Source organism: Podarcis erhardii (genome assembly GCF_964252035.2).
Source record: "Podarcis erhardii genome assembly, chromosome: 6".
NCBI classification, from domain to species: Eukaryota; Metazoa; Chordata; class Lepidosauria; order Squamata; family Lacertidae; genus Podarcis; species Podarcis erhardii.
Window position 1 is genome coordinate 94,364,911 of NC_138510.1, and position 13,862 is coordinate 94,378,772.

At 46.6% G+C, this 13,862-nt stretch overlaps 1 protein-coding gene across 1 annotated transcript in view; it reads right to left on the reverse strand.

Moving 5' to 3' along the window:
• Positions 1–13,862, reverse strand: part of QSOX1 (quiescin sulfhydryl oxidase 1) — a 74,051-nt gene that overhangs the window by 22,882 nt on the left and 37,307 nt on the right. Inside the window, exons 3-6 of the mRNA XM_081865153.1 lie at positions 13,751–13,799; positions 12,218–12,320; positions 7,042–7,132; positions 3,500–3,645 (exon numbers count right to left, since the gene is read on the reverse strand). Of these exons, the coding sequence (XP_081721279.1) occupies positions 3,500–3,645; positions 7,042–7,132; positions 12,218–12,320; positions 13,751–13,799 (389 nt within the window). The remainder of the gene's footprint in view (positions 1–3,499; positions 3,646–7,041; positions 7,133–12,217; positions 12,321–13,750; positions 13,800–13,862) is intronic.

Consider the following 13,862-nt stretch of genomic DNA (forward strand, 5'->3'; position numbering starts at 1 on the left):
CCTGAGGAAGACACAGTGCCCATGTGCCCCTTTGCCTGCCGCACTAATGCCTTCGCTGCCAGGTGGACATCAATCAAACTGCATGGAGGTTGCGGGGCTGGGAGGGAGGGAGGGAGAGAGAGACCATCTGCTTGTTATTTTCATGCCCTATTCAGCAGCAAGAATCCACCAGAGGGTCCAAGCCCAGGTTCTATTGTTCTCCGCCAGCATCTCCATTGTGTGGCTCCTAATGAACTTTTCCGCAACAAGAAAAGCAGGCAGAGGAGCAGAGCAGCTGGGTGAGAGGAGGGTCAGGAAACGAGAGCCGGTCGCTTGCCAGACTTGGAACACCGTGCTTGATTATATTCAACGCTTCAAAAAAATAAATCAAGTAAAGGCTCCTCTTCACAGTCTAGGTGGAGTCTTATAATCTGCAATTCATTAAGGAGAAAAAGACAGAAATCCACAACAGAAAATGAGAGCTCCTTGGCTACAGGTGTCAGCTACCAAGGCCACTGGGACAACAAGCGTATTACAATATACTGCCTTATCACAGAGCCTTCCAGTTCAGGTGGGACTATAGCTAAGTGACAAAAGTGTGTATTTTGCATGCAGAAGGTCCTAGGTTCCATCACTGGTATCTCAATGTAGGGCTGGAAAAACCTTGTGAGGTGCTGCCACCTTCCTCCGCCCAAATAGTCCAGCTTTTCTAAGGTCTCAAGCTTGCAGACAAATACTTTAGAGGACTCTGTAGGTTTTCAGTGTAGGAGGTTGTGGCACAAAAAAGCAAGAGAAGGACAGACATGCAATTATCTGGTCCAACTGCCTATCCGTAATGGCTGCTCTACTGGTGCTTCCCATAGGAACATTCCAAGACACATTCCACACCCTCCATAAAGCGAGAGGCCTCCTTGCTCATTGGTTTCATCGCTAGGAGACATCCATGCTTGAGAAACACCCAAAGAGACATTCCCGTTCCTGGCTTCAGGTGCAACAGGATCCTCCCTCCAGTGGAGAGTCTGTCATGCGGAGCGCAGGGTGGCCCATGTTTTTCCCAACAAGCGCTCACAGGCCCAAGCATCTGGCTAAGAACAGCCTTCGGCAATGCAGTTGCCAGGGACCTGCCCACCTGCACAGATGGAGCTTCAGAACCAATGTCCTACCACAAAGATCGACCGGAAGAGGGGATATCTAGGAATCTGGATAGCTTTCGTTGTTTTGCGGGTTGACCAAATGTGACCTCCCACAAAGAAAGTTATAAAAACTGGGGAAAAGAATCCTGTGGCAGGGGGAACTCTGGCAAATTTCTAACCATCATTGTTACAGAGCAAAACCTAGGAGGACAGGGAACAGAGCCATAGCTAGGGGATATTGCAGAACCATCCAAATTGCATCCCCTAGCCATGGACAAATTAGCTCTTCTTTCTGCCTCTCCTCCAACCCCCCTCCACCCATTCAATTCACCCTCTATTTAAAATTTTCTTATGAGGCAATAATCATTTTTTTAATTTATGGACATATTTTAGCCAATTTTGCACCCTCCCCTGCTAGTTTGAATTATGCTATTTCCTGCAGCATAATTCAAACTAGGTAGCAACTGAGTGGAAACTCCCCAGAGGGGTTAACTGGGATGCCTTGAAAGCCTGGGTCATCCATTCCCTGGACAGCCACCCACACCAACATTATCATATTAATAATTTTTATTTATACCCCGCCCTCCCCAGCCAAGGCCGGGCTCAGAGCAGCTAACAAGCAATAATAAAAATAAGTTGAATGAATACAACTTAAAAACAAAATTAGAATACAACATTAAAATATTGAAACATCAAAATATTAAAATGTAGCCTCATTGCAGGAGGAGAAAGGAAAAGAAAAAAGAAAGGGGGGGGAATCAAATTGGCTCCAAGCCAAAGGCCAGGCGGAACAACTCTGTCTTACAGGCCCTGCGGAAAGAAATCAGATCCTGCAGGGCCCTGGTCTCATGGGACAGAGCGTTCCACCAGGCCGGAGCCAGAGTTGAAAAGGCCCTGGCTCTTTTTGAGGCTAATCTAACTTCCTTAGGGCCTGGGACCTCTAGGGTGTTGCTATTTATAGACCTTGAGGGAGAGGCGGTCCCGTAGGTACGAGGGTCCTAGGCCATGAAGTCCCAAGCATAAAAGCATAAAAGCCAGAGCTGAAGCTCACGACCACAGAAGCTGGTACTTTCATTGATTGCAGAAGGCTAAGGCCAGGCCAGGGGATGTGGGTGGCGCTGTGGTCTAAATCACTGAGCCTAGGGCTTGCCGATCGGAAGGTCGGTGGTTCGAATCCCACTGATGGGGTGCGCTCCTGTTGCTCAGTCCCAGCTCCTGCCAACCTAGCAGTTCAAAAGCACGTCAAAGTGCAAGTAGATAAATAGGTACCGCTCCGGCGGGGAACTAAACGGCGTTTCCGTGCGCTGCTCTGGTTTCGCCAGAAGCGGCTTAGTCATGTTGGCAACATGACCCAGTAAAATTGTCTGTGGACAAACGTTAGCTTCCTCGGCCAGTAAAGCAAGATGAGCGCTCCAACGCCAGAGTCATTCGCAACTGGACCTAACGGTCAGGGGTCCCTTTACCTTTACCTTTTTAAGGCCAGGACAGGCAGCACACAACCATCTGGACCACAAGAACATGCCCAGTAACCCTACTGTATCTCCTATCATCTCCAGTGCTTGCACTCCCTTCCCCCACAATCACTGCATGCCCTCAAAACACACACCAACAAACAAGCAGTGCAGCTCACAACACGTTAGTCACATTTATGCAAATTTGTCCCGCATGCATCATGGATTGCAATGGCAGAACTGGGCCTTACCCTGGTGACTGAATTCAGAACTGTTCAGAAATCCAGAGTCCCTCCGACACAAAACTTTCAACCTACTAAAGCAGAACCCAAAATCATTGCTCTGGGGCTTGTGGAGCAGCCGACTCTTTTGCACTGGTCTTTTAAGAACCATTAATGCAGAGCGTTCCCAGGTTGTACAACTGGCACAAATAAGTACAGTGGTGCCCCGCAAGACGAATGCCTCGCAAGACGGAAAACCCGCTAGACGAAAGAGTTTTCCGTTTTGGAGGTGCTTCGCAAAACGAATTTCCCTATGGGCTTGCTTCGCAAGACGAAAATGTCTTGCGAGTTCCTGCGGGTTTTTCCCCCTTCCCCCCCCTTTTTCTAAGCCGCTAAGCCACATATCTGCTTATCTGCTAAGCTGATAAGCTGCTAAAAGCCGCTAATAGCGCTAATCCGCTAAGCCGTCAATGGGCTTGCTTTGCAAGACGAAAAAACCGCTAGACGAAGAGACTCGCGGAACGGATTCTTTTCGTCTTGCGAGGCACCACTGTACATATTTCTTTGGACTCCCCCCCAAGATCCGCGACTGTATGGTGAACCAGGTTGTTGTCATATTTGGAGTCTTAAAGAAAACGAATAGGGATCGTAAGAGAGTTTACGCATGCTAAAGAATATTACTAGATAAAGAGGTATGGTAAGAGCGGCAACTCACACAGGGATGCTGCTGCACGAGCCGTTCTTGACAAGGAGAACGCCAGAAGGGAAGGTGGTAACGTTGAAGCTCCTCACAAGCTCTTCGTTGCTCTTTACGACTCGCCTCACTGCAATGTTCTCAAACTGTAGCATGTCCAGTGTGACCTAAAACCAGATACCACATTTAGTTAGTGTTGTGCATAGAGTTGGACTTTATTAGAGGGATGCAACAATATATTTTTCTCCTCTGCCTCTAAACCCTCCATCTCAAAAATCTGTTTCTTCCAGAAGTGTTGCTGGACTCTTCTCTGCTGTTGACATTTTACCAAAACCCTGGCTGTACGGAACCCGCTCTCTCTCCCCACCCATCCAAATACTACTACTAATAATAATAATAATAATTTCTTTATACCCTGCCCATCTGGCTAGGTTTCCCCAGCCACTCTGGGCGGCACCCAACATAATATTAATAACAATAATAAAGCAATAAAACATCAAACATTAAAAACTTCCCTAAACAGGGCTGCTTTCAGATGTCTTCTAAAAGTCAGATAGCTGTTTATTTCCTTGACATCTGATGGGAGGGCGTTCCACACACAGAAGATGTGGAATGGGAAACAGAGGCGCTTGTGACCTGGACCACCACAGATCTTGAGCATTTGGCAGGATATCTGCAAAGCGAAGTCTACGTCTGCATTCAACATTTGGGAAACATCACCGTACAAGGCTCCGTATCGCGTGGAGAGACTATACACGAAGGCTCGATTTTGCAAACGTCCCACCAAACTTGCCAGTGTTGGGGCGAGTAGGTGCTGCAGGCCCACTCCTGCCACCATGCAATGAGTGCATGTGCAGGAGATGTGCCATTTGAATAGGGCTTTGGAAAAGGGCAGGACTGCTACTGTATTCTGGCCTCCACTCATGCTCTACAACGGCATCGTTAACTGGAAGTCATCTTAATACAATTACTGCAAGATTAGTAAAGGTAAAGGGATCCCTGACAGTTAAGTCCAGTTGTGGTTGCACTTTTTTGGGGGGAGCCAAATTGTTGAGCTTCTTGGGGGGGGAGCCAGTGATCTACCAGTGATCTACCACAGATGTCCAGTGATCTACCGGTATAGGTGACGTGCCTGGTATAGGTGAAGCAGGAATGGCACAGGTGTGCCAGCTGTAGAAGAATCACTTTTTCCCTGCCCTTCTCCAACAGAACCATGAACCAAACTGGGTGGAACTCCAGCTGCCTCCGAAACCAGTTGCCCAGTGTGAGTAATTTTGCTGAATTTCAAACTGCTAAAAGGACTGGCGAGTCAACAATGTTAAGTACATCCACAAATGGAATGAGAAATTCTCCTTGCCATATGCTTGCTTCCCACCTCTTTTCCAGGGATCTGCCCACCTTTACCAGTACTATATGTGCAACACTCCCAATGCCTTAGTCATGGAAAACTGCTCTGTTGACAGCCCGGCTACAGGGTACACCTACCTTGCGAGAGCTCTGCCTGGGCAAAATTTGGAAGGCTCTCCTGCCAGCAGGCAGAGAAAGCTGGCATGCATTGAAAACTGTGTGCATGCACAATGAAAGGGGGCCTCTCTAAACATCCCTTACTGATCTCTTTTCTAACTTTATCTGCTCCTCATCCTCCCCCACTCCCAAGTCTTCAGGGAAGGTAAAGGTAAAGGTATACCCCGGCCCGTGCAGGCCAGTCGTGTCCGACTCTAGGGTTGTGCACCCATCTCACTTAAGAGGCCGGGGGCCAGCGCTGTCCGGAGACACCTCCGGGTCACGTGGCCAGCGTGATGAAGCTGCTCTGGCAAGCCGGCACTAGCTATCTGGAGGTACCTATTTATCTACTTGCACTTAGGGGTGCTTTCGAACTGCTAGGTGGGCAGGAGCTGGGACCGAAAGACGGGAGCTCACCCCGCTGCGGGGATTCGAACCACCGACCATGCGATCGGCAAGCCCTAGGCGCTGAGGTTTTACCCACAGCACCACCCGCGTCCCCTAGTCTTCAGGGAAGTTAGCTGCAAAAGAGAGAAATAAAGGGAGAGATCAACAGACTCAGAAAGTGAGCCAGGGTGAGTGGAGGCTGTGTGTGTGTGGATATTTGTGTGCGTTGTGCGCACATACAGGTGAATTTTCTGTACTTTTCTCTGCTTGCTGACTTGAGTCAAAAGGCAGAGCTCTCACATCATGGTCCTGGCCACCACACTTGGGAGTGTTGTAGAAGGATAGATTCTTTTGTCATGTATTTATATTAAAAAGGTAAAGGGACCCCTGACTGTTAAGTCCAGTCACGGACGACTCTGGGGTTGCGGCGCCCATCTCACTTTACTGGCCAAGGGAGCTGGCATTTGTCCGCAGGCAGTTTTTCTGGGTCATATGGCCAGCATGACTAAGCCGCTTCTGGCGAACCAGAGCAAAGCACAGAAAAGCCGTTTACCTTCCCGCCAGAGCGGTACCTATTTATCTACTTGCACTTTGATGTGCTTTCGAACTGCTAGGTTGGCAGGAGCAGGGACCAAGCAGCGGGAGCTCATCCCGTCGTGGGGATTCGAACCACTGACCTTCTGTTCGCAAGCCCAAGGCTCCGTGGTTTAGACCACAGTGCTACCCGCGTAGTATATATTAATATTATTTCGGTATAAAAGGCCTGTGTGACTTGGCTTGCCTGGGTCTGACCTGAAGCCAGAAGTTCTAGCTTAGCCTGTCAGGAAAAGGATGCTGAAGCAGCTCCTTGTGAAAGCACAAGACCCTGTTGTTTTGCTTAATTTATGTTTGCTTTTGCTAATCGTACAGTTTGCAAAGGGGATTACTCTTAATGCTCTTGAAGAAACAAGAAGTATTGTGAAGCAACTAAAACACTTCCTTCTAGCATGGATTGAAATATGCTAGCCAGAAGAAAGCATCGTTCAGGCTTCCTGCTCAACTGTATCTTTCCTGTTTGTCAGTTGACTACATTGCAGACAAAGGCGTCCCTTGTGCATTTGTTACACACTGTTACACACACACACACTCACGGCCCACTTTGCCGCAATACCAACCACTAGGTATACCTCTGATTGTAAAGGAGGGAATGTGTGTGTTTGTGTGTGTAACTAGGTGAGGGACCTGGACCCCAAAGAGGCAGAAAACATAATGGGGGGAAAGGTGGAAAACCCACAAGGGAAGGCTCAACAAAAAAGGAGAGTTAGATTCAGGGCTGCTAGACTATTTTGTGCCAAGCATGCCCACTGAATGCAGTTATCTCCAATTTTCCATTCTGTTACAAAAGGGAGAGAAGATCCAGTTGGTTTTATGTTGGCTCCACTTCCCAGTGATGCCTGAGCAGGAAAAGGCATGAAGGACTGTCAAACATTCCCAGAGGCTCTGCGATAAAAGGGGCATCTTGTGTAGTTCCATATAATTAATAAACAACTTTTTAAAAAAGAAAAAGTCACCCCATATTTCCATGCAGACCTGCAGGGGGCCATTTGCAGCAGAAAAGAGCGAAGGACCCGCTTCTCTAAAGCTAGGCTGCTGCAATGCATACATAGATTGTCAACCAGTCAATTAAGAGTCACCTCTCTGCCCAAAAAGGAGTCCTCCTTTTCAAATATCAGGGCCAAATAAGTCACGTTGTTGGTGTGGAAGAAGTCGTGAAGTTCTGCCGCACTGCAAAAGACAAAGAGCAACACACACGCTGAGCAACTCTGCTTTAAGTACAGGGCAAACAATTATTTCACTCAGATTCAGACATCTCAACTTCTCCACCGTTGGAGGAGATCTTCCCGGATGCTCATATTTTTCCCCCTGGGCACAGTATGGAACAGCACCTATCCTTTAATCTAACTGGATCTATGGCCCTGTGAGGGATTATTATGGGATGGTTGGGTTGACACCTTTTCTTTACCGATCCTATTTTTGTGTTCTTAAGAGAGCAGCCCAATAGAGAAATCTAGCAGGTGGTTCGTTGTTGTTTTCTTGGCGTGGAGATCAGTGGTGCAAAAGGCTTCACAGCTGTTGCCTGGGCATGCCAGGATGGAATTATACATTACAAGAGATATGGAGCTGCAGCCCAAAATAGTGCAGAATTCTCCATAATATCATAGATTCATGATATGAATTCATGATAACCCCTTGCAATGAAGAAATACGTCCTCTTACATCTCCATTGCCTAAGAGTCAGTGCTATGATTTCTAAAGTCACAAAAAGATACCCCTGATACTGATTTTCAGGCATCTCTTGGGGACCTTTTTATAATTTAAGTCCTTTTAATGATTGCTTTGTACTGTTGTTAATGGTGCTTTATGTTTTATTGTGTGTGAGAGAGAGAGTTGTGTTGCGGCACCCTGATCTTTTTATGAGATTGGCGGATGATGAGTACTTTATTAAAATAAATAAAATTAGCCGCAGGCGGTGGCGATTCTGGTCTGCTTACGGGATGTGTGAAAGCCTCAAGATGGCTTGCGAACCATTTCCCTAGAAACCGACCATTTTCTGAAAACCGGATAGTTATTAGATGCTTCGGTAAACGGTAAATAATTGTTAGAAGCCAGCCTCTCCAAACGTTCTACCCAGCCTGGGCAAGTTAGAATCATGCTCTGAGCTTGTGAGCCATAAGCCTTCTAAAACATGCATAGCTCCGCTCTGTTAACAGGTCAGTTCCTCTAATCACCCATTTCCTTGCAGGAGATGAATGGAACATCAGTGCATGTACTCTGAGTGGATAATTGTATCTCCAGACCAAACACATAAGCTTGAACTGAAGACTAATCACTGAAGATGCACAAAGAAGGATTGGAACAGGAAGCTGCAGCATTCTGGAACTGAACTGCTCAGCTGCTATTTGGAGTTCAACAGCCTGGAGCAGGTAACACTAAAACAAAGGCTTGACAGTCATCGATGAACAAATGCCGTTTACTTTCCCACGCCAGTGAAGCACACTTCTGTTCTGTGTGGCTTTCAGTATGTGGACACTTGATTCCGCTTCTCGTTTTGAAATATTTCCTGCTCTTTCCTTTATCTGGTTTTATTGTTTTAATTTTTGGTCACGGGCCAGATCCAGGCACTCTCGGAGGAAACGGGTTTTCTAGATCCATTTCAATCAGGGTTTAGGCCCTGTTTATGGGTATGCGTCCCCCAGGGGGGGAAAAGCACTGGAGAAACCTCCCACCTTTTGCACAGCTAGAGCAGCCACGAGACTCTTAATTCAGGGCTGTGGGTTCAAGCCCCACATTGGGCAAAAGATTCCTGCATTGCAGGGGGTTGGACTAGATGACCCTCTATGATTCTATAAGCCAGCACGAAGTCAGATTCATTGGGAGCCGATTGCAGGAAGGGAGCTGTAGTGGTTCTAAGGGGGTTGCTCATGCGTAAGTTGCCGCCACTCCTGGCTAGGTTGCCTGGTTGAACCCTTTCTCTCTGGACAGCCTTGCACTTGTGGCTGTCTCAGTCGCTGGCAGAATCCATCAGTGGGCGTTTCTTAAACTTCTTCCAGCAAAATTAGTTCTTTGACGCCAAGTCTCCTCCTACTCTCCCTGCGCGGAAGTCTTCTGCGCAGGGAGGGTGTGGGCAGCGGAGTACCCGTGCTCTCCCCACTGGTCTCCGGTGAAGAGTCCTGGAGCCTTCTCTCCGATTCCCCCATCTGCCCTCCTTCACCCCTGGTGTTACGCTGATTTCCTTCTCCCGCAGATGGGCTGCCTCTCTCCCTGCTGGGACCCTCTCCGGCATCGCTCTGGAGCCTTCCCTCCGCCTCTGGCTCCGATGGCAGTTCCCTGACAGGAGCTGAAGCCATCAATGAAATACCATATATACTCGAGTATAAGCCGACCCGAGGCACCTAATTTTACCACAAAAAACTGGGGAAACTTATTGACTCGAGTATAAGGCGGTTCACCACACCACAAACCTCCTGGTGGGCTGGAGTGCATGTGTGTGCATGCACATGTGCACATGGTAGAGGGAGCTTCTCTCTCCCCCCCCCAGCTCCTCCCGTCCCCCTGCCTACCTAGGGCTGCTTTCAGGCTGCTCGTTCCTCCTCTGCCGCCACTGCCAGGGACCCTCACTTGAGTATAAGCCGAGGGGGGCTTTTCCAGCATAAAAAATGTGCTGAAAAAGTCGGCTTATACTCGAGTATATACGGTACGTAAGCTATCTATATCTACATATCTCTCTCTGTGTGTGTACATTTCAAAACACCATCGTGGAATGTTACCCGGAAGCCAACCCTAAATTGCAGCAATACCTATGCCTAACATTCAGTCACACACACCAAGCAGGAAGTCTTTTGAGAACTAACTCCTTTTAATGAAAGGGCTGGTGCTGTTGTTATTGCAATTATCTGTATGTTTCTAATAGATCATATATATTCATATACAGTTTTGATTCCTTCCAGTAGCACCTTAAAGACCAACCAAGTTAGTTCTTGGTATGAGCTTTCGTGTGCATGCACACCTCTTCAGATACACTGAAACAGAAGTCACCAGACCCTTCTATATAGTGAGAAGGTGGGGAGGGGTATTACTCAGAAGGGTGGTGGGATTGGGTGATTGGCAGATAGCTGTGATGAGCCTGTTGACGACTCTTAACGACTGCAATAGGTCTTACAGGAAAAAGCAAGGGGTGAGAAGGTGAAAAATGGCTTTGTCATGTATAATGAGATAAGAATCCAATGTCTTTGTTCAGACCAGGTCTCTCCATGGTTTTAAGTTTGGTAATAAGTTGCAACTCAGCAGCTATATAGAAGGGTCACTATATAGAAGGGTCTGGTGACTTCTGTTTCAGTGTATCTGAAGAAGTGTGCATGCACACGAAAGCTCATACCAAGAACTAACTTAGTTGGTCTTTAAGGTGCTACTGGAAGGAATTTTTTTATTTTGTTTTGACTATGGCAGACCAACACGGCTACCTATCTGTAGTTTTGATTCCATAAGTGTTTCACTTATGGTTCTTAAAGATTTTTTCTTTCTATGTTTATAGCTGCAAGCTGCCTTGAGTCCCTGTCTGGGGAAAAGGCGGGGAATTAATTGGATGGATGGATGGAAAAGAAAAACAACAACTCTCCTCCTAGTTGTTACTTCAGCTCACATGTGGAATATGCAGCAATTAAGGCCTCCCGTTTCCAGTTGTATTCAAAAGGCACATGGGCCTTTGGTAAACAGCAGCTTCTGAGGCAGTTATTGTCCCCATGTGGGAAAGTTCAAGAACCTAAATATACAGAGACTGTGTCATAGTTCCCATTATTGCTTCTTTCCCCACATGGGTAAGTCAAGATAAATGGGTTGAAATTTGGGAGGTTTGTGGGGGGTTTTTAACAGATGTAATCCCCTGGCCTCAAAGTCTTGAATCTGAAATTGATTCTCTTTCTAAAGGACTAAGTAAAAATGGACTGTTAATTGGTGGAAGAAGAGAATGTAAAATTACAGTATATTAAGACAAATTATCAGGATAAAAACAAAGATGGAAAGGATTTGCTGAAATATCTAACTGAACTAGAATACAAAAAAGGGAGGTGTGAGGAGGTCAAGGAAACAAGCAAATGAAAGATAAGTTATGGGAAGGTTTGATTTGTTCTTTTTTAATTGTTTGTATTTCACTGTGGGGTTTTTTCTGTTTGTTTTTACTTATTGTGATGTATTGTCTTGTGTGTTTTTTGCTTAATTTGGTGTTTTTTCGTTTTTTTCTTTTGTAATCTTTAAAACTTGAATAAATATTATTTTTTTAAAAATGAAATTGATTCTCTTTCTTCTTAAGGTATAAAAACCTGCTTGACATAGAAATGTTAGAAGCATCCCAGATAGTAGAGCCTTGCTGCTGCTGCTGTTAAACATACCAGGACAAGGTTTCCCAAAGTGCTTGATATTGAGCCCCTGGGGTCGCTCGGACTGTGCAGGGGGTGAATGGAGACCTAGGGGGTCTGAAAGGGGGTAAAAAGTACCTGGGGTGGAAATAAGTTTACAGGGTATAGCATGTAAAAAAAATTAGAAACGTTAAGCTTTAGAATTAAGGGGCATGGGTGTCCAGACTGGACCTCCCTTGTCAATGAGGAACCTCTGTATTTGATCCTAAGATTCCACAATACAACAATATTCTCAAAGTCACAAGCCCAGTCCTTATACATTTGTTAAAGCGCATCAGGTGCAGCCATCTCAGCACAGAGGTGAAGAAGCATGGTATCATTAGAGCTGCCTCCCTTACTTTTTGCATTTTATGATTCCTAGTACAGTAGTGCCCTGCAAGGCGAACGCCTCGCAAGACGGAAAACCCGCTAGACGAAAGGGTTTTCCGTTTTGGAGGCGCTTTGCAAAACGAATTTCCCTATGGGCTTGCTTCGCAAGACGAAAATGTCTTGCGAGTTCCTGCGGGGTTTTCCCCCTTCCCCCCCTTTTCCTAAGCCGCTTATCAGCTGATCCACTGATAAGCTGCTTATCAGCTGATCCGCTAAAAGCCGCTAAACCGCTAATAGCGCTAATCCGCTAAGCTGTCAATGGGCTTGCTTCGCAAGACGAAAAAACCGCTATACGAAGAGCCTCACGGAACTGATTAATTTCGTCTTGTGAGGCACCACTGTAATAGGGATTAATAAACGCCAATTGGATACTGATATTTCTTGACTTTATTCAGTTTACCCCTCTAAGAGGGAGTCAATGGAAATTTTGCAAAGGGTGAGTGAACTCACAAGTCTGGGAAATCCCATGCTAGGCTTTGCATTGCTATAATTGTTTTTCATGCTATGATGCATTCTCCACCCAAATTACCTAATTGGCTCCAGTGGTGGGCAGGCGGGAGGCCACAGGTCTTCATGGCTCTCTATTGAGGTGATGATGGACTCTGTGAGGCTCCGAATGTCGTCTCCTTTATCTGTACAAGGAAGAAAGCATATCAGGGTCACAATTCAGGCCAGGAGCTCTGCACCAGCCTACATGCACCTGCCATATCCTAGGAAATGCCCAACAGCAGCTTCTCTCATGTCGGATTCCTTGGGATCATTATGGGATGGCGTTACTCAAAGTCAGGCGTTCTCCTTACTCTACCTTTCGGTGGCAGGAAGCAACCTGGGCCTGGGAATCTAGAGACGAAATAAATGCTGCCTGGATACGAGCTAAACATTGTGCCAGGCTGCCACCCATATGCACAGCCCTACGCTTAGACCTAAACAAAAGCCAGGGAGCCACTCCCAACTTAACTCCTACGTGGTTCATGTCAGACAGATACTATCTTTTTTCCAAAGTGCAATCTTCGGTCTTCGTGCCTGAATGGGGATTCCCTTTCCAGAAAGCATGAATCATTTTGGAGACTTTCCTCACGCAGAATTTCTCAAACTCTGCAATAATGAACCTTCCGCAGGTGAGGAAGAACAGGCGAACGATCCTCCCTTTGGTTCAAATGGAAGCAGCCAGCGCATAGCTGTCAACTTTTCCCTTTACTTGCGAGGAATCCTATTCGGAATAAGGGAATTTCCCTTTTAAAAAAGGAGAAGTTGACAGCTATGAGCCAGGGCCTATTGGGTGCTTTTCTTTTCTTGATTATGGGATTCTTGATTATGATTATGTGTGTGCCTTCAGACACACAGGCCCAGTACGAGAGTGAAAGACTTCCAGGAAAAGCATTAATCTGCCTAGAAACACAGGGAGACAAAGAAGCCCCATCTCAAGTTTGATTTGGAGGGGAATATAAATCCTGAGACAAAAATGAAAATGAAAGTGTGGAATTGGTCTCACACTGCTGATTGTGAGGTGAGGGACATGTTGACATTTCCTGGTCAAATTAAGAGACATCACGGAGGGGAAAGTTCAAAGGGATTGTGCCACACCCATCAACGACCTAGGGGACATTTTATGGAGGGAGACCACCAGCGTTGATTACCGGGGCCCTATAATTCCTCCATAAGCCTTCTGATTCATGAGCTTGGAGGATGGTGAGTGGGTACCCCTCTCTAGGCAGGCCCAGCCTAGTAAACTAAACTCCAGCTGTTATGTAGTGAAGTTTCACCCTGGGCCAGCAGGGGGATACTGTATATAGTTTTCACTCAGGTCTGTAGATAGTTTTCACTCAGGTCCACGTCAGTTATTTTAGGCGGGAACTCTGGGCTGTTGTTGCTACAATGTTGACAGCCGGCTGCCTATAAAAGCAGGCCGGCTGAGCTGTTTGCAGTCAGTTCTATTCCAGCTTACGAAATAAAGAGCTACTTGGAGAAATCGCTGTGTCGTCTGCTATGTCAACCCACAACATAACACCAGCCATAACTTCTTGCTTCTAGCTTAGGTAGGAATTGACTTCAGGATACGTACGGTGAAGTCTGACGCCATCCTCGGGCTTCGTGGAGAACGCCTTGAAAAACTGGAAGGAAAGAGACCCTACGGTTACGTTTTGCTTTTAAAGAGTCGCTTCTGTCAAGTCTGT